This window comes from Ilyonectria robusta (assembly GCF_021365365.1).
Source record: "Ilyonectria robusta strain PMI_751 chromosome Unknown BGZ61scaffold_8, whole genome shotgun sequence".
NCBI lineage: Eukaryota > Fungi > Ascomycota > Sordariomycetes > Hypocreales > Nectriaceae > Ilyonectria > Ilyonectria robusta.
Window position 1 is genome coordinate 992,995 of NW_025764442.1, and position 19,529 is coordinate 1,012,523.

The following is a 19,529-nucleotide window of genomic DNA, read 5'->3' on the forward strand; positions in this document are numbered from 1 at the left end:
AGGCTGGCCACGCTCACCTGTTGACAACGGCCCAGAGTCGGAGAGCCAGCGGCCAGGCTGACAAGGCCACCAATCAGCGCGCCGCATTCTCACTATTCCGGCCCCGGTTGGTCGATCCGCGGCACCGTGCGTGGATGCCATTGGCTGCTGCCTGCGTCTCAGCTCTCTCCCACCAGAAACAGCGCCCACTGCGTCCACTACGTCCACTACGTCTGCTGCCTTCACTGTGAGCAAGCGCAACAAGGACCAGGACTCGGCTGCACCTCGCGCGATCACTTCTCCCTGCCTGCATATCTCGCGACCGCATGCGCGCAGCCTTTCAACCCTCCTAATACCCTCATCCGACCCGCACTTTGTGCCCATCGAGTGGTAAAGACGACGACGACGACTACGACTACGTCCACCATGGATGCGACGAGCGCTGCGAACCAGGCCCAGCCTGCACCTACGGCTACGGCTACGGCGCCGCAAGAGCAACATCAGCAGCACGAACAGCCCCCTCAAGAACTCCAGCAACAACCTCTGCAGCCTGTTCCGCCCAACCAGATCCCGCAGCGACGATCGCCCGCCATGAAGCGCGATGGATACAATAACCAGTCACTCGGCGCGTCTCTGAATACCTCAGTGAAGCAGGTACGTGCAACTAGTCATTGTTCCCCCGAACCGAGTCCTTCTCGCGCCCAAACACACGCAACGCCACCCCGATGATCTTCACCAACGATCCTGATTCTCCGACTCGATGATGGGACTCGACCCAAATATTCCGTCCTTGGAACTAACGATGCTTGTGTAGGCTCGCGTGCTCATGGTTGGTGCTGGCGGCATTGGCTGTGAGCTCCTCAAGAACCTGGTGCTGACCGGCTTTGGCGAAATCCACATTGTCGACCTTGACACCATCGATCTCTCCAACCTAAACCGACAGTTCCTCTTCGGCCACGAGCATATCAAGAAGTCCAAGGCGTTGGTACGTACTGGTGGCCAGGTCTCGCCATGAACCAGGTCGTTAACAAATCGCAGGTCGCCAAAGAGGTTGCGCAGCGATTCAACCCGAGCGTCAAGATTGTGGCCCACCATGCCAACATCAAGGACACTGAGTTCTCCGTCTCGTGGTTCCGCGAATTCCACATCGTCTTTAACGCACTCGACAACCTGGAGGCCAGACGACACGTGAATAAGATGTGCTTGGCTGCCGATGTTCCACTCATCGAGAGTGGTACAACCGGCTTTAACGGCCAGGCGCAGGTGATTAAGAAAGGCGTTACAGCGTGTTACGATTGCACACCCAAGGAGACGCCCAAGTCATTCCCTGTGTGCACCATTCGGAGCACCCCCAGTCAGCCCATCCACTGCATTGTCTGGGGCAAGAGCTATCTGCTCAAGTATGTACCCAAGCCATCCGTGAACCCGAGAGGCGTCTGCTGACAGGATATTCCAGCGAAATTTTCGGAACCAGCGAAGATCAAACTGCATTTGATCACACCTCGGATGGTGATAATGGTGAGTTCATCGAGCATATTCTTACCATGCAAGTAACTAAGTGGGAATAGCCCAAGAGATTGAAGAGCTCAAGAAGGAGTCGGATGCCCTCAAGAAGATCCGAGATGCTGTGGGCACACCCCAGTTTTCACAGATGCTATTTGACAAGGTCTTCAACGGCGACATCGAAAGATTGCGCTCTGTTGAAGACATGTGGAAGTCGCGGAGGGCACCAGAGCCTCTCAAGTACGAGAAGGTTTTGTCGGAAGCTACCGAAGCTCTGGCGTTGAAGGATAAGGTCCTTAGCGATGACCAGCGAACCTGGTCGCTCGAGGAGAGCCTCGTTGCCTTCAACGACAGCCTCGATCGGCTTAGCAAGCGCATTATTGAGCTCAAGAAGAACAAACGCCCTGAGGATCCGGAGCCCATCATCACCTTCGACAAGGATGACGTCGATACTCTTGATTTTGTTGCCGCAAGCGCCAACATTCGCTCCACAATCTTTGGCATCGAGAGCAAGTCGCGTTTCGACATTAAGCAGATGGCTGGCAACATTATCCCTGCCATTGCCACTGCGAATGCGATTGTGGCTGGCCTCTGCGTCCTGCAGTCCTTCAAGGTGCTGAAGGGCGAATATACACAGTCGAAAGAGGCAAGTTCCTGCTGAAGTTCGAGACGTCGCGTTGTTTCATCACCTAACATGATACAGGTCTTCTTGACCCCATTCGCCTCGGCGCGCCTCCTTGCTCCCGATAGGTCTCGAGAGCCGAACCCTGACTGCCCAGTCTGTAGTGTCTACAACACCAGCGTCGTTGTAGACCTGTCTCGGGCGACTCTCAATGACCTCGTGGAATACTTCATCAAGGCTAAGCTGGGATTTGAAGACAAGGAGTTCGTCGTGAACAATGATGTTGGTATCTTGTACGACTTCGACGAAACCGACAACCTTCCCAAGAAATTGAGTGATCTTGGTGAGAACCCCCATCCGATACACATATTTCTGGATTGTCTAACTATGATACAGGGATCCAGAAGGACTCGTTTTTGACCATCATTGATGACGACGACGATGACACATTTGTCAACATCGTCATCAATATCCAAGAAGGGTTTGTGCCCGACCCCAAGAGAGACACGTACTGGTGGCTAACAAGAGCAGGAACCTTGACGCCGACAAGAAGCCCATCGAAGCCACATTCACGGATACGCCTCAGATTCCACGGAAACCGAAGAAGGTGCAGCCCGTTGAGACGAATGGAACCGGCCAGCAGAACGGCCAAGCCACCGCCGATACTGATGCCGTTGTCGAGGTTGAGCCGAAGAGTCTCAAGCGATCTCATCCCGATGACGTTGGGCAACCTCTGAAGAAGGTTAAGATTGCCGAATCTAGCGCGGAGGTAGTGGTAGTGGAGGACGCCGGTGGCGCGATCGTCATTGATGATTGATTTACTACGTCTAGAAGAGACGATATTGTGCATTCCTGGATAGATGCATCAGGCTGCACTCAATCCGCCGTCGAGATTGAGGACACAGTTATTGGCGAAGGCGTTTGAGGCGAGAAAGACGGCGGCCTCGGCAATTTCCTCTGGATCTCCTACGCGGTTTAAGGGGGTATCCTTGAGGAAGGCTGCTTGCAATTCTGGCTTAAGATCTAAACCGGCGTGTTGTGTACATTAGCATCGGCCCTTCCGGATGAAGGGGGTTTTGGGGGTATTGGAGATCAGTTATGAGGGGGCGAGGCAGACTTACGATCCCACATTGGACTAGCTACCCAACCAGGAAGCAGGGCATTGACGCGGATGGAGCGAGGGCCAAGCTCACGGCAAAGAGCACGAGTGAAGCCTGGGAGGATGTCAGGCTGTTTTTTTGCCATTGTACAGTAAATGTGGGAACAATCACATAAAAAGGAGAATAGGCACGACTTATGAAAAACCTTTACTTACCGACTACGCCTGCCTTGGAGGCGGCATATGCTGTGGCTCCGGATCCGCCCTTGGTGGCCATGAGGCTGGACACGTTGATGATGCAGCCTGGTGATGGTGTAAGTCAGCTTGCGCAAGGGAAAAAGGGCTGGAATCATGGCTTACCATGAGGACGGAGCTTTGCATGCTTGCATACCAGCATGGTGGCCATCAAGTTGGTTTCGAGAACGTCGCTCAGTTCTTGTTCTGATGTTCTCTTAAGAAAGGACGTCTGAGAAATGCCGGCACAGTTGACGAGAATATCAACGGGGCCAACTATGGCATCTTGGTCCTTTGCGTCAAAAGGTCAGTCAACTCGTTGACAATGCTTTCGCAGGATATATAGAGAACCATGTCACTGAAAATTGAAAGGCGAAGGAAACCAACATCGTTTTGACTCCGCCCCGCAAATATGTCCTTGATATTCTCGCGCTGAGAGACATCAAGGCGAATAAAGCGATGCTCCGACGGAATATTGCTGTTGGACCGACCCTGAAGAGTATCAGGCGATGGGGACGAGGGTGGAGGGAGGTAAGGCGCTAGGAGGGGCTCGAGCCGGGGGCGGGATTCAAGAACCGAGCGGCCAAGAAGGGAGAGGACGGCGCCCCGGCGGGCGAATGCTTGGGCGATATGGGAGCCGATGATGCCGGTGGCCCCGACTATAGCGCAGTGTTTGCCAGCGAGAGCCATTGGGTGAAGGGGATTGGTAGTGGAGGGCGGAAGCTCGGATAAGGCAACGTGATGGACGCGTGATGGCAGGTGGGGTGAGAGATAGACAGCAGAACCAAGTGTTGATGGCCGTTGACAGGGCTGGTTGAGAGTGAGCTGGTATTGCGATGGTGTTTCCAGATCCAGGTTGTCCTCCAGCTCTGTGCAGATGGAACTGGGGCTGCTATTAGTGGCTAGCCTCATAAGTTAGCAGGCCTTATTAGTGGATCACCCGCTGGAGTCCACTAACAGCTGCCCTAAAGCTGGGTACCTGCGTTCGCTACTTTAGCCGTCTACGGGAGATCCATGAAGACAGCCTGGAAACGCCTTGCCCCGGCCTCGATGTCTTCAGCTTGGCCAGGAGGTAAATAGATTGGCTTCTGGTACGTGCGGCTAGCATGATGCGGCTACCTACCCTGACTGCCAATATGCCTCAATTCGTATACGTGCATGTCATTGTGGTCTGGTCGCTTGGGTTGGATGCGGCTCGATTGGGGAACATCCGCGCCAAGCATCCAATTTTAATGGGGAGGCCCTGCACTTCGTACACACGACATGGTGGTTTGTTCAGGGTTCACAAAATGTCATCGTGCGGAGTCGAATACCTGTTTCGGGCGCTGGTGAGGGCTGACGGCGTGTACTACGTAGTAGTGCCACCTCTTCACTGAACCCCCCCTGGAGTTGGCCGCGGGCTGCCGCGGGCTGCCGCTGAAGGCTGATAGGACCGATGTACGAGTAGTACATTGAGAGGGATTGGATCCTTCCGCCGTAGGTTTCCTGCCGGAGCATCTGGAGGAACGAATTCCGGGGACCAGCCAGGGATTTGCGAAGGACTGCAATTAGCGAGCGGCATCCGCGTAATAAACCGCATTGGCCAAGGACACGGACAGGTCGCTTCAGCAGCAAAGTCCGCTCTCGCCTCGGCTGTGGAGGTAGTAAGCAGCAGTAAGCAAGCGCAAATGCTGCGTTGGTTTGGTCGTGTGTCCCTCGGTCTGCAGAGGAATCACTATCAGGGCTGGTGATGCGCTTAGTTGGCAGAGGGCAGTGCTAGGCAGTGCCCGGTTGTGCGAGCTGCGATATTGAAAGTCAAAACCACTGCACGCCTTTTAGGTTTGACGTTCGTCCTCCGTGCCTGGGAAGCTTCTCCTGACGCCGTTCGCTCCTTCCCCGTTCGCGCTTGGTTCCACCTGCTGCTGCCGTCGCCGCCAACCGTCCGCCTTCCCCCACGTGCTCCTGAAACTTCGATGTTCTCTCGTCGAATCTGTCCCGCGTCGTCTCTTCTCTGCCTCTGCCATTGACAGACTCGTCGCATCTCTCGTCTTCCTCTGTGTCCTTCCCGCCCTTCCACCATGAGCGAACTGCGAGGCGATGCCCACTCGCCCGCCGCCGGTGCAACGGCCACCGCTACAGCCACCACGACGGCCACTCTCCCTCCCGCAGCTGTTGCGGCCAAGGATGGCGAGCTGATGCCCGACGCTGGATTGAGGAGCCTCGACCACTGTGAGCACCCTCCCGACTACTCTTTCTTCTCCCTCTGCCTCCCCTCCAGGAAAAGGCGCTTTTGCTAACCTCATGTCTTGTCACCCCTCACAGACAAACGCGCCCTGCCAAAATGGCGGTACTCATTGCGCCAGCAGCTGCTGCCCCTGATCCGAATGGAGACGCCGTACCTCGCCTGGATGCAGGACAAGATGCGAACCCCCGCCCTCGATAGTTACTTTGCCATTACCGCCAACCTAGGAACCCATACTTTCTTCATGATCGGGCTGCCCATATGCTTCTGGTGCGGACATGCCGCCTTTGGCAAAGGGTAGGTCACTTTATCTATCGGTTCAACTTGCAATACGCTGCGTTGCGCCTCCATTCATGACCCGCCGTTGCAGCGCGTAATCAGATTTGAAGACGGCGACACTGACAACTCTCTCCTCTAGACTCGTCCACATTCTGGCGCTCGGCGTTTTCTGGACTGGCTTCGTCAAGGACTTCTACTCACTCCCCCGCCCGCTCTCCCCGCCTTTGCACCGCATCACCATGTCTGGCTCCGCTGCCCTCGAATATGGTTTCCCGTCGACACATAGCGCCAATGCCGTTTCCGTCGCCTTGTTGGCGATCCTCAACTTGCGAAGCCCCGAAAACACCCTTCCGGCGACCACGACATTCGCCCTCGAGGCCCTGTCTTACTTCTATGCCATTTCCATTATCTTCGGTCGTCTCTACTGCGGCATGCACGGCTTCCTCGACGTCATTGTTGGCTCTATCATGGGCGCTGCTATCGCCTGGCTCGAGTTCTATTGCGGTCCCCCACTGGATCAGTACATGCACGAAAGCTCCTGGCTGGCTCCTGTAGTGGCGGGTCTCATCATTCTGGTTCTCGTGCGCATCCATCCGGAGCCCGCAGATGACTGTCCTTGCTATGATGACAGCGTCGCTTTTGCTGGCGTTGTTATCGGCCTCGAATTTGGCACTTGGACGTATGGAAAGATTGCCCTAGATCCGTGGGCGACGCACGCACATGGCGGAAGCCCCGTTTATATTGAGCACCTGGATTGGAGTACCTACGTGGGTAGGATCGTGTTTGGTGTTTTCGTCATCTTTGCCTGGCGTGAGACGATGAAGCCACTGCTGCTCAAACTCCTTCCTCACCTCTTCCGCATCTTCGAGCAGGTTGGTGTGAACATGCCCCGACGCTTCTTCACCCCCGCCAGCAAGTACGAGTCTGTGCCACCTGGATCCCGCCTAGATACCCTCATTCCCACGGCCTCGGATTTCCCCCGTATGGTCGAGAGTATCCGATATCCCACTACCCGAGGTCGATCAGTGTCGATTGGCCCTCAGAGCGCTGCAGATGCGTACGAGACGCTGGCATACCGTGAGCGCAGACGGCGCGAGAGCGTTGGTAGCAACCGCAGCCTGAGGAGCATGTCAAGCAACTTGGAGCTCCAGACTACTCATGAAGATCATTCCGGCAAGGGTGCCCTTGCCTCTGGATCGCAACCACCCCGCGCGAGTGAGTATGAGAGGATGGTGAGCAATGACGATATTACTGCATCACCGGTGGCCGAGGATGATCAGATTGAGATTGTCGTAACCGAAGAGGATGGGCTTGGCGAGAAGGAGATGTTCTCCCTGCTGGTGAAACCCCGCGTGCGGTACGACGTCGAGGTAGTGACAAAGCTCATCATCTATACCGGTGAGTTCCCTTTTGTGAATATTGGTACTTTGCACCAGATGCTAATGTTGTATAGGAATTGCTTGGTTTGCCGTGGCTATTATCCCGATCTTGTTTGAGGTTGTGGGCTTGGGAACGAATCATTTTCAACTTGAAGCGAAATGAGACGATCAATGTTGAGATGAGACGGCGCTGTATCCTTCTCCAGTTCTGGCCGTCTCGCAGACATATTGCGTTTAGATTTTCTTATTAATGCACATATAGGGGTGATGATAGGCGTTGCATTTGGCTGTGGGTAGGATGAGTGTGATCTTTGCGACATGGCTGTGATGTAGAGTTATGAACTATATAGGTAGTTGTGATGTTGGACTCTCTCAGGACATAATGTACTCTGTCCCTTCTTGTTATTGAGATTCAAGAACCTTGGCTGCTCTTTACTTATTTAACCCTAATAGAAAAACATAGGTGCGAGCTTATGCATGATGTGTATTATCTCTCCTAGGGTCTTCGCCGTTGTCCTTCACATTGTTAATGACGGAGGCGCACCTCTAACAATAGCACAATAGCGAAGATCTATCCTCGGGATTAAAAGAGAAGAGGGATTGTGCACCTTTCACGCCGAGGGCTTGTAGGGATTACCCCGAAAAGTAGTCATTGTGAGCGCACGGTAGGACTCGAGGTATCTGGGAAAGAAATCGCTGTACGTACCTACGAAGTTGAGGCGCATTGATGTTGTCCAAAGGTGGGTTGTTGCTAGCCATTAAGAGAGAAGTCTGGGTCGTCCGGGGTCTTAATTAACCGACACGCTCAGACGCGGTTCAGGACGCGTCTTCAGCCACGTCCATGACCTCACCTTAGCCTCTAGCAATTGAGCACACAGCACCGCCCAAAAAAAAAAAACCACACTTGAACTCTTCGTCTCTGTTGTCAACTGCCACGGATATTGCACAAGCCAACATGTCGGATTTTGAAGATGAGATGGACGTTGATGGGCCCGGCCCTTCCAAGGACATACTCTTTTCCGCCTCAGCAACCAAGGGCAAGCGGAGCGCCGCCAACTTGCCTGTAGAGGCCGAAGATAGCTTGCCATGGTATGGAAACAGAGAGATGTGGCCTATGTACCGCCGCTGACTTGCTCCCAGGATCGAAAAGTACCGCCCCAACACTCTCGACGACGTATCAGGCCATCAAGACATCCTCGCTACCATAAACAAGTTCGTCGACTCCAACCGCCTCCCCCACCTCCTCCTCTACGGCCCCCCAGGCACTGGCAAGACCTCGACCATCCTCGCCCTCGCGCGGCGCATCTACGGCGCCGCGAACGTCCGCCAGATGGTGCTTGAGCTCAACGCCTCAGATGACCGCGGCATCGACGTGGTGCGCGAGCAGATCAAGACGTTTGCGAGCACCAAGCAGATCTTCTCCATGGGCGGACCTACGGGCAAGTCAGGCGCCCTGGCGGGTTTCAAGCTCATCGTGCTCGACGAGGCAGACGCCATGACAAGCACCGCGCAGATGGCCCTGCGTCGTATCATGGAGAAGTACACGGTCAACACGCGCTTCTGTATCATTGCCAACTATGCACACAAGCTGAGCCCCGCGCTGCTGAGTCGATGTACGCGGTTCCGCTTCAGCCCGCTCAAGGAGGCCGATATCCGATGTCTGGTGGACAAAGTCGTCGAGGAAGAGAAGGTGAACATTGGAGGCGAGGCGGTGGATGCCCTGGTGAAGTTGAGCAAGGGTGACATGCGAAGAGCCCTGAACGTGCTACAGGCGTGCCACGCATCGAGTGAGTTCATAAGCCACCGTTACTTGGTATTTAGCTAACAGACAATCCAGGCACCCCTTTGCGACTGAAGGATGCACCCAAGATCCCCGAGAGCGAGATACAGCGAGAAACCATCACGACGGAGACCATTTACACATGCATCGCCGCGCCTCCGCCGGACTCCATCAAGGAGATTGTATCAACGCTTCTCGGCACATCTGATGTGACGAGCTGCTTGAACACTATCAACGCGCTCAAGGTTTCTCAAGGCCTGGCCCTGGCTGACATTATCACAGCGTTGTCGGAGGAGCTGACTAAGTTGGAAGTGAGCCCCGAGGTGATGATCACCTGGCTGGATGGCCTGGCGAACATTGAGCATAGAGTAGCCGGTGGTGCTAGCGAGGCCATCCAGACGGGTGCGGTGGTGGGTATTGTTCGGGGCGGCGTTGAGTTGATGAGTCGATGAACGGCTCAGAGATACGTCAAGGGAAGAAAGAAATGACTGCGCATCACAAAGAACGGGGATTTAAGAGAGCCACCAACTGATCTCAGAGGGAGGACCAAGTCTGGGTTCTATTGATGCTATTTGATCACGGCGGGACAACTAGTGGTTGAGCGAGCCGGTGGGGAAACACCATACCAACCAAGACACCGTCTCATACGCAAATGGGTGGGAGATGTATCTATCATAAAAAATGCCAGCCATGAGGCGCTGTCAAGAGGAGAATAGATATCACACGAGATGACTATCATTGGGGTGTATACCAGAAAAGGGAAAAGAACTGTGCGACATGAGTTACCTATCAAGTTGATGAAGTAGATCTTATCTTTTGCCGGTCGGAGAATACTACACACCCGGTGACAGATGGCGACTATTCTCGTATTATTCCACCAGCCACGACGTTGAGCTGTGGCGTGCAGGCTGGATTTAGGCTGGACCCTCCGACCCGAAACCCACTACCGCCACTATAAAGCTCACTAGCTGATAGCGGCATCCTCTCTCACATCGCTACACGACGGCAAAACCGCCGAAGAATGGCGTCTCCGCGCAACCGGCAGCCAGATGCGGACGTGAAATAGCTGCACCGAAGCAAATCCGCCCTCACATCTGCAGCGTCGCTCAGTCCTCCCGCCAGCTCAATTCGCCCGCAATGGTGTCTGTGGCGTCCTCCGAGGCCGGCGCCGTGTCCGTGGCTGCGTCCGTCGAGCCGCTGTCCGAGTCCAACGTTGCTCGCATCCCGCATATCCTTCCTCACGAGCGCGTCTTCCCCATCCAGATCGGCAGCGAGCTGTTCAAGCTCTCGGGCGCTTCTCTATCCTCCGATGGTGCGTACTCCTCCTCCCTCGAGGCTTCTCGGCGCTGGCCGTCGTTTCTATCCGACTGGAATTCCGGTCCTCGGTCGCTTGAGGACTGCGCTGCCCAACGTCGCAACCGCAACCGCAATCGCAATGCAAAGCGCTGCTCTCCCGCTGACTCGCTCCAACTCTCTTGCAGCTCCGTCCTACTTCTCGCAATATTTCCTCTGCCAGCTCCGTGCCGCTGCCGAGAATGGCGACGAGACCGGCTCATCGCTCCGTACGCTGTACATCGACCGTGACCCCGTTATCTTCCGCGACATCTCGCTGCATCTGCAAGGCTACCATGTCTCGCCCCGTGACGGCACGCACTTTGTGCGGCTGTTCTCCGATGCGCAGTTCTACAGCCGTTTGTCGCTCCTTGATCCTGCTCCCTCAATGGGCCTCGACTAACCAGAGCTTGCCGCCAGTGCCCAAGCTGATCTCCCAGCTGTACGAGGAGAGCATCTTCATCACCATCGGCCACCGCGAGTTCCAGATCCCCCGCGATATCTTCACCGACCCAGGCAACTCGCCCAACTACTTCTCCCTCGGCTTTGCCGTCTTCTTCTCGCGCCCAGACGACCTCTTCCCGGGACTTGAGCGCGAGGGCCTCATCCGCCCGCCGTCGATTCTCCCGCCGTCGGTCCCCAACCGCAGCGCCGACACCTTTTCCGAGCTGTTAAGTCTGCTGCGTGGCTACCCGGTGCACATCCGTGACGAGATCCACCGGCAGGAGCTGCTACGCGACGCCCGTTACTTTCACTTCAAGGGGCTTGAGCAGCGCCTGATCCCCCATGCCATCACCTACAACCAGGCGCGCCGCCGCGAGGAGATTGTGCTGCGGCTGGAGAATGTCCAAAAGAGCGGTATAAGTGTCCTCCACGAGGGCCCCGAGCCCGGCGCCGGATGGGTGCAGTATGCGCGGCCCTACGTCGACGAGAAGCCGGCCGAGCTAGTGTTGGAGATTGGCGGCGAGACGACCAAGATTCACTTCATTGGCGGCGTCCCCAAAGCCGAGTTCTTCAAAGACACCAAGGCTCGTGTGGCGAAGCTCTTTGAGGTCATTGCGACCAAGCTCAACCTCCCTCCGACAACCCAGCCGCTCGGCCTCCTCATGGCCTCGGGCGGCGCCGGCTCTCAGCCTCCGACCCCGGGCAACACGCCGCTCAGCGAGGACCTTGTCCGTATTGTTCTCGACCACGAATCCGCCATTGTCCTAGACGGCAAGGAGCACATAGAAGAGCCCGTGATAAACTCCGGTTCCGCCGTCGACTCCCCCGCCAGCAGTATCGGCGGTGCCTTCACGACGAACCCGCGAAAGCGCCGACGGACCGACGGCAGCATCGCCCCAGGCGACGACGAGTGGACCGTCATGACGGGCCAGTGGCGGCTGCGGATCCAGGGCTCCAAGGGTGGCAAGAGCGGTATCGAATGCGTCCTCGTCGCCGTCAAGCTGGACGCCGTGACCTCTCAGTTTGGGCGCAACATGGCGAGAGGATTCCTCGGCATCTGAGGCGCCCTAACTCGATTCATTGGCATTTGCGGCGCCAGCCAGGGGTGTTCGGGGCATGGAGAGATCATCACAGGAGTTGAAGGTCTTGGATATATAGCATATAGGACATAAGCCGTTTTGAATTCGATACCATTGTATTTTCCACACCCAAGGGCCACATATCGGCGTCATCATAAGTACTGTCACACCGCACACAGGCTCGTCAGATGTTGTAAAAGTCCCATGTTAACTTTATGCGGTATGTACTGTGCATGCCATTGCTAAAAACCCAAAAATTATACAAAAGGCCACCACCACCATTACGTCGTGGCCCAAGAGACAAAACTCGAGCTTTCATACATCAAATGCATCATCAATCAAGTCAACTATCGCCGTTCAGTGGTGAATCAAGCCATCCTCCAGCTCAAGTTCGCACGAGCTTTTTTTCCAACAAGCAGAACGGATTCAAGAAATCGAAAAGCAAAAACACCCCCTTCGCCGAGCCCCAAAACCGCAAAACGATGCTAGACGATAGGAACCGAGCATTAGGAAAAGTTCCAGTTGCAGCAAAATGAGATAGCCTCAATCTTTTTTAGGCGTGTACTCCAAACGAAAAGAAAAGGAGGAGAGGATTGAGAGAGAGGGTTCGTCAAGTCATGTCCAGGGCGTCATATAGCAGCACTAAGGGCTCTACCGCTTCTTCGTAGCAGCAACAGTGCCCGTCGGTGCGCTCATGTCTCTGCGGTCGACACCTTCGACCATCCTCCGGCGAGGCGTCATGGTGCCTTGGGCTATAGAACGGGCGCGGCCACGACGCTCGCGGATTTTGGCGAGAGCCTGCTCGCGGGTCATGGTCGGCGTCAGGGCAGGGTTGGACAGGTCGAAGCTGGCGTTTCCGTGGGAAGGCGTACGCAGGCGCTCGGCGAAGGACGAGTCTGATCGGGAAGCACCGTCATGGAGTGGCACCGAGGTCGTAGTGGTGACGGTGTAGAAGGACGCAGAGGTGTGGGGCCGGGTGTCCGGAGCGGCTTCGGCGGGTGTGTTGGTGTCGGTGGCCACGTCGGGCATGGTGGGGATAGACGGGATGGGTGCCGTGTGGACATCGCCGACAGAGTGGCCATGGGGGGCATTGAGCAGCGAGGCCAATGAAGTCCGTTCCTGGGCTAGAAGAGCAAAGGACGGCGGCTCCACTGAGGGAGTCCTGGCGTACATGCGAGGGTTTCGCTCTCTCTCGTCGTCAGGCGATGGGGGCAGCGTCTCAGCGTCCTCTGGGGCTGGCTCAGTAACGGGCTCAGACTCAACCTCGGAGCGGGCATCCTCGCGCGTCTCCTGTTCAATGTTGGCTTCCTCCTCGGCCTCCGCTCGGTTCCGTGCCTCCAAGGCCTCCGCTTCTTGCTCAGAGACGGTGCGGAAGATGCCCTCCTTCGGGCAGAAGATGGTGCTCCGCCTAGGCTCTTTCCTGGACCTGGGCTGCAAACGTTCAGGGGCAACTTCTTGTTGCTGAGGCTCATCCTCTACTTGGGGCTCAACCTTTTGCTGAGCCTGGGGTTCCTCAATACGAGGAGGAGTTGGGGCACGTTGTTCCTGGGGCTCTGAGCTGTCCAACCTCGGCAACTTGTCGTTGGGGCCCTCGAGGCCTATGGAGCTACGTCGCTTCCGGCGAGGAGGGGTCTTGGACTTGACGCAGGGGCAGCAACCCAGCTGGCACTCAAGTTGCAGGAATTCGACCATGTCCTGCGCGCGGTCGGCTCGTTGGCGCTCAAACAGCAGTTGTGTGGTTAGCTCCTCGATCTCAGCTTCGCTGGCTGCTGAAGATACAATATCCATTGTCGACAGCGATACGCGAGGCGCCTTCTTCTTCTTTGGTGAGGCGAATTCATCATCAGCGTCCTTCGCGACGGGGAGCGGGAGCCGTCCCTCAGCAGCGATACGCGCAACCTCTTCGTTCTGAGCTGCCGTCTTGAACGCATCGCGCTCCTGCTCCACAACCTTGATCTGTTCGAGGGCCTGCTCGAGCTGCTCTTGGACTCCGACAATCTGATAACGTGCTGTGAACGCCTCCTGCTCGCGAACCTTGCTCCTCTCCTTTTCGCGCTTCAGACTCTCGTCGTTCATCTTGAGAGTGCCGCGGGCTGACTTGAGCTCCTCTTGTAGCTTGACAATGGATGATTGTGTCTTGAATGTCTCTTTTCGTGCTCGTCGAATTTCTTTCTCCCATAGGGCTTGTGTGTGCGCGTGTGTCTCCTTGGCTCGGCCGTAGTTTTCCTGAAGGGTCAGTTAGTATTGCAGGTGGGTATGAATGAATAAATACAGGCGTAACTCACCATCAACGTCTCGAGACGCTCGCCAACTCTTCGCTCGCGATCCTTTCCTTCCTCGACAGTCTTTTGCATGACCCTGACCTCGTCTCTGTACCTCCTCATCTCAGTCTCGGCTTCCTCGCGACCGAGCATCGCCCGCTTGAGGGCGGCATCGGCTGTCTTGCGTTCGAGTTGCTTTGACTGTAAGGAGACACTGAGGTTGTTGAACTGGCTGATCTTATCGTGCACTGAGCTGTCGCGGGATTCGCTGCGGAGGTGGGAGAAGATGGATTCGCGCTGCTGGTTGACGCGCTCCGCCGTTGCGGCTTGGAGGGGGCCGCCTGGAGAACCAGGCAGGCTCGGGGTTTCGGACATTGTGAGAGAGATCGATCCGGTGAGGGTTGAATGTAGGTTTCGTTATGCGTGGTGTGGATCGGGCAGAATCGTGGGTTGCAATGGTGTGTGTGGTTTCGTCGGCGTGTTGAGGTGGTGCAGTGAATTTGGCCTAATATTGGCTGTTTACACCATCCCGCCGCCAAGGCCGCTGGGAGGCGATGGGAGGTTGCTGTGGCGACGCGACGTCATGTGATGCCACTCCACCATTCTTCCTGACCCCTGAATATTGCCAATGCACGGCAGCCGTAAGTATATTAGCTTGTGTCCAACCATCTTCTTCCAATTGCGCTGACCCCGTTCCAGCGGAGTGTATGGATTGATAAGGAATTTCCAAGGCCCGATAAGCTTTGACACAGTACCTATATTCGAAGGAAGCTCAAGACACGACACGAGAGCCATCTTACCAGGCACGCCACTTCGCTTCAACATCGCTCCATCTAGCCGTCTTTATATCTCCCCTTTTCCCACCACTCTTTCGCATCTTCCTATCTCTCGAAACCCGTCTTTTCACGCCATGGCAGATTCCACCGTACGACAGCGCAAGCCCGCGCCTGAAGAAGAGCCACAGAAGGTGCAGACTCCGGAGAAGGAGGAAACGGAGGAGACGGAGGAGACCCCACTCAAGAAGGGCAAGAAGGTCATTACAGACATCGACGATGAGGAGCTCGATTCGTACAACCCCTGGGTTGATATCCTTCGGGTATTGACCTTCCTCCTATTGGCATCTTGCGGACTCAGCTATGTCATCAGCGGCGGAGACAGCTGGTGGTGGGGACTGAAGCATAAGCCCACCTACATGACCGTCGACTACTGGAAGGAGATTCTCAAGGGACCAGTTGAGTCACCCTGGGATCAATGGCACTTGCGAGTTTAAAGGCTAACATGTCATCTCCTCGTCCGCAGGATCCGCCCATCAACCTCACCCTTGACCAGCTCGCCACCTTCGACGGCACCGACCCCGAGAAGCCCCTTTATATCGGCCTCAACGGTACCATCTACGATGTCTCCAATGGCCGCCGTATCTACGGTCCTGGCGGCTCATACCACGGTTTCGCCGGCGTTGATGCCGCACGCGCCTTCGTGACGGGCTGTTTCGCCGACGACCGCAACGCCGACCTCCGCGGCATAGAGCTTATGTACATGCCTCTCGACGACCCAGAGATCGACGCCCACTGGACCGAGAAGGAGCTCGCCGCCATGCGCGTCCAGGAGCTGGAGGCGGCCAAGCTAAAGGCACACAACGCGCTGCTGCACTGGGTCAACTTCTTTTCCAACAGCAGGAAGTACAAGAAAGTTGGCTCTATCATCAGGGAGAAGGACTGGCTGGAGAAGGAGGAGCCCAAGAAGCTGTGCGCCCCAGCGGCAAACGGGAGGAAGAAGAGGACAGTCCCTACGGTCTAGCGGTGACTGGGTTGTTACAATGGTCTCGTAGGCTTTAGCGATGAGTTTCAGTATATTTTTGGATATCCAATCCACTCAGTCTGTCTGCCTGTCTACCCTTCAAGCGTCCCCACCAGAAGCGTACATGAAGAAGAAGAAGAAGGGACCACACAAAGGGTTTCAGCAAGCTAGATGCGATTTTTGGAGAAGATGTATTCCGGTTCCTCTAGTCCGGTTCTTCTAAATTCAATGCAAGTAATAAGTAATGCAGTGCATAAGTTATCCACTTCCCAACTCAGTTACAAATGGGGTTTTCCCAAGACCTCGGCGACTACTCCCCGCGCAGAGTGTCCAGCCCATCCCAAGACAAAGAAAAACGCTGCGAACAGCGGTACATATAGACAAAAATGGCAAAATATTATTAACGGTTCTTTTCCCGAGCCCGCTCTAGCAGAATCCCGTGTTCGTCGTCCCCACATTACAGAAGCAGGAAGCCCGCTGCCATGGCCAGCAATAGCGTAGTAGGGGAGGAGAGTCTTGCGGCGCCAGCGACGATGGTAGAGCCAGTAGCGGCAGGGCTTCCAGCGGTTGGCGTCGTGCCGGGAGTCTGGATGGCGGAATCCGAGCCAGAGCCGCTGGTGCTATCGCCACTGCCTCCGGAGCTGCTGCCACCACCGGAGCTGTTGTCACCGCCAGAGCTGTTATCACCGCCGGAGCTGCTGCCGTCACCTGAGCTTTCACCAGGGATCAGGTTAGAGCCGGTGGCGGACTCGGCGAGGGTCTTGTAGTTTGCCAGAGACCGGGAAGCGTTGGCAGAAGTACTGTCTAAGTGTTAGCATCTGTGTCATGGGGTTTCTTGGAAGGCATGTATGATGGACTCACTTCTCGTTAATCACCATTGACATTCCACCCTGGCAGTGAGTAGCCTGACTGCAGAAGATCCAGAGGGGCTTGGTGTCGGTGATATTAATGGTGTAGGTGGGAATCATGTTCTTGCTCGCGCTCGCTTCCACGGGCTGGTAGCCTGAGTAGATGCCCTTGATGCTCGAGTTGATGTTGGAGATGGGGATGCAGGGGTTGTCAAAGTTGGACTGAGTGACTGTGTGGTTGCCGACCCAGAACTGGAACTGCACCATGGACCCAACTTCGGCCGTGATGGTTTCGGGGAAGAACTTGAGGCCAGTTTGGTTGGTCGCTGACTTTCCAACTGAGACGACCTGGACGTTGAGAGCTGCTTGGGTGTTAGTCTGGTGAATGGGGGTGGAAGGAAGATGAGGGTCAACATACCTTGGGCGACGCCCGCCAGGGTCAGAGCGATGAGTGAAGAAGAGAAATACATGGTTTTTGTTGTTTTTATGGGTATCTTGGTGATGGTGATGGTGATGGAAGTGAGAGGGATCCGGTCAACGGTGACGCAAAAACTTGCTGAAGCGGATAGTCAAAAAGACAAAAAGGCGACTCGCGCTCTAAAGGACTAGCCTTTGTTCGAAGAGAATAGGTAATGAAAGTAATTCGGGTGAAGAATTAAAGAAAGGGAGACGACAAGGAAACCGGCGTTGTGGTGTGAAAGTGTTTGGAGGATGGGAAGATCAAAGGGCAGAACAACAGGAAACGCCATGAATTTAAACCAGCAGCATGATCGCCCCGAGGCTGCAACAAACATTGGGTCGACCCTCCTCTGGCCCTCCTCTGGCGACACTGCTCCGAAGCACATCTGAAGCACCATGGAAGATGGAGTTGCCGTTCTCGGCTACAGGGCCAGGCCGGCTGGGCGTGTGTGCAAGCGACGGGGGGGTTGTTGGCGGCTGTCACTCACGTTGGCCTGCGACAGTTGAGGCTTGGGGGTGGGAGCGGAGAGGGGAGAGCGATGGTAAGGCGTGTGAAACGTGGGTTGAAGGATCGGCTTCGGCCACTGTTTTGGACGCCAGGCGACGAGACATGACACGGCGGCTGCGGTGGAGGAGGCGGCGATGGTGATGCTCTTGCGTGTGTTGGAAACGTTGGAGAGGTTGACCTGACGCCAGATTTTGTTTATTTTTTATTTTTTTTTATTAATTCTAACCCAGAGTTAGGATGCATCGCAATCGTCATCAACAAGGCTGACGATGGCTCTCCGCAGCTGCCATCTTGAATTCCCATTTCAACCTACCACCCATCATCTCGACGTGCAGCAGGGGTCGCAGCACTTAGACGCCGGCCACAATCGCATCCGCCTCGACTCCGTATTACTGACCGGACGACTTGGCAGCCGAGAGCAAAAGTCGATTAAAGCCCTTGCTCAAGCGTCATTCGGGTCTCGTCTCGGCCGGCCAGGGGTCTCATCCCTTCTCGGATGTGCCTCAGTCCCGAGCCTCGCACACGGGCGAGACGCGCCTCGTTTCGCAACTGTCCTTAGGTAGTAGCCCAACCCCTTCTGGCGTCGCATCGCTCGGATACGGCAGCCCCCCAGATTTTTCCCACTTCACACTTCGGCTCCTAGTCGAGCTACTTCGTTGGATGCAACGTCGCCCGGATCTAATCCCATCATCGATCTTATTATTTTTTCCATTAATTTTTCAATCCGTCGGTTGTTAGCTAGCTAATCTTGCGCCGCGCACCAGGGGCCTCCCACACTCGCCTTGGCGAGGTATCATCCGTCTCGCACCAAGAACCCCAAGAACTCGTCTCACACCTTTGGAAACAGCGCGATGCAACCTCTCTAGCTTGGAAGCGGTCTTCAATCACTTGGTCACTGCCCCTCGAAACAAGTAAACTGAGCCGCCAGTCCCATCACAATCCAACGTGCCTGATTGGCATCATCACCTGGTCTCGCTTTGCGCCATGCAAACTGATGGGATTAAAGTGCTCGGATGAACTCGTCACACCATGCATCGCCACCATCTCGATGATTTCAGCCATGTTTGATTGTCACTATCCGGGCCCGCTAGACCGGATTTAACGGCAAATATCTCGTGGTGTTGTCCTTAGATTAATCAAGGCGCGCCGCGTTCCATCCGTCCCAGCGTCTGGTCTGTTCAACTCCTCCCACTCTCCCGTCTCCATTCAACATGGACCACAATCCAAGGCCGCTTCGGGCAAGGCTGTCATGACGAGGAGGGGCCTTTCAAACACTGGCATCTCCCAGAACTCAACCTTTAGCTATCGCCGCCCGACTCTTTCAAGAGTATGGCTAGCCATGTAAACCAACCAGTGTTCTATCATTTGACACCTCTGGCATTGTCCTGGAAGGCCACTCCCACTAACAGACACGAGCGGAACCAAATTCTTCGGTTATCTTGTTCTCACACCCAAGCCCAGAAACGCCCCTGGTATCGCCCCACGAGGTTGGGTCTTGGGGCTAATCCCTTCCTCATCGTACGTAGGCAGATCCAGGTGTTTGTTGAAGACACATGTATGTCCCATCACTTCTAATGCGGCCTTCCCAGTCCCGTTCGCGTTTCGTATCGTGGGCTTCTTAGATCATCGTCTTATAAGGTCTTAGCTTCCCAAACGCCAAGAGTGTCGCTCTCCAGGTTTCCATACCGAAACGATGATCTCGTCC

General features: G+C 55.5%; 6 protein-coding genes across 6 annotated transcripts; 3 read left to right on the forward strand and 3 right to left on the reverse strand.

Moving 5' to 3' along the window:
- Positions 1 to 201: 201 nt before the first annotated feature.
- BGZ61DRAFT_222642 (uncharacterized protein) lies at positions 202 to 3,062 on the forward strand. Its single transcript, XM_046238118.1, has 8 exons — positions 202 to 633; positions 794 to 964; positions 1,018 to 1,379; positions 1,436 to 1,497; positions 1,548 to 2,128; positions 2,186 to 2,447; positions 2,501 to 2,585; positions 2,636 to 3,062. The coding sequence occupies exons 1-8, from the start codon at positions 406 to 408 to the stop codon at positions 2,919 to 2,921; spliced, it is 2,037 nt and encodes a 678-aa protein (XP_046105420.1). The 5' UTR covers positions 202 to 405; the 3' UTR covers positions 2,922 to 3,062.
- On the reverse strand, positions 2,970 to 4,127 carry BGZ61DRAFT_531700 (3-ketoacyl-reductase; the record flags this gene model as incomplete). Its single annotated transcript, XM_046253754.1, has 5 exons — positions 2,970 to 3,127; positions 3,226 to 3,318; positions 3,420 to 3,506; positions 3,564 to 3,729; positions 3,789 to 4,127. 5 exons carry the CDS (start codon positions 4,125 to 4,127, stop codon positions 2,970 to 2,972), a joined length of 843 nt encoding a protein of 280 aa, XP_046105421.1.
- A 1,367-nt stretch (positions 4,128 to 5,494) lies between these two features.
- Positions 5,495 to 11,933, forward strand: BGZ61DRAFT_493367 (uncharacterized protein; the record flags this gene model as incomplete). The annotated part of the gene is made up of 9 exons (XM_046250641.1): positions 5,495 to 5,645; positions 5,739 to 5,955; positions 6,077 to 7,335; positions 8,180 to 8,405; positions 8,457 to 9,103; positions 9,154 to 9,506; positions 10,117 to 10,408; positions 10,578 to 10,753; positions 10,869 to 11,933. 9 exons carry the CDS (start codon positions 5,495 to 5,497, stop codon positions 11,931 to 11,933), a joined length of 4,386 nt encoding a protein of 1,461 aa, XP_046105422.1.
- Positions 11,934 to 12,602: 669 nt separating this feature from the next.
- On the reverse strand, positions 12,603 to 14,587 carry BGZ61DRAFT_531704 (uncharacterized protein; the record flags this gene model as incomplete). Its single annotated transcript, XM_046253755.1, has 2 exons — positions 12,603 to 14,177; positions 14,237 to 14,587. 2 exons carry the CDS (start codon positions 14,585 to 14,587, stop codon positions 12,603 to 12,605), a joined length of 1,926 nt encoding a protein of 641 aa, XP_046105423.1.
- A 535-nt stretch (positions 14,588 to 15,122) lies between these two features.
- Positions 15,123 to 16,009, forward strand: BGZ61DRAFT_531705 (uncharacterized protein; the record flags this gene model as incomplete). Its single annotated transcript, XM_046253756.1, has 2 exons — positions 15,123 to 15,443; positions 15,512 to 16,009. The coding sequence occupies 2 exons, from the start codon at positions 15,123 to 15,125 to the stop codon at positions 16,007 to 16,009; spliced, it is 819 nt and encodes a 272-aa protein (XP_046105424.1).
- Positions 16,010 to 16,452: 443 nt separating this feature from the next.
- BGZ61DRAFT_222750 (uncharacterized protein) lies at positions 16,453 to 17,475 on the reverse strand. The gene is made up of 3 exons (XM_046238119.1): positions 17,276 to 17,475; positions 16,871 to 17,219; positions 16,453 to 16,809 (listed from the first exon to the last, which is right to left on the reverse strand). The coding sequence occupies exons 1-3, from the start codon at positions 17,325 to 17,327 to the stop codon at positions 16,467 to 16,469; spliced, it is 744 nt and encodes a 247-aa protein (XP_046105425.1). The 5' UTR covers positions 17,328 to 17,475; the 3' UTR covers positions 16,453 to 16,466.
- Positions 17,476 to 19,529: the final 2,054 nt, after the last annotated feature.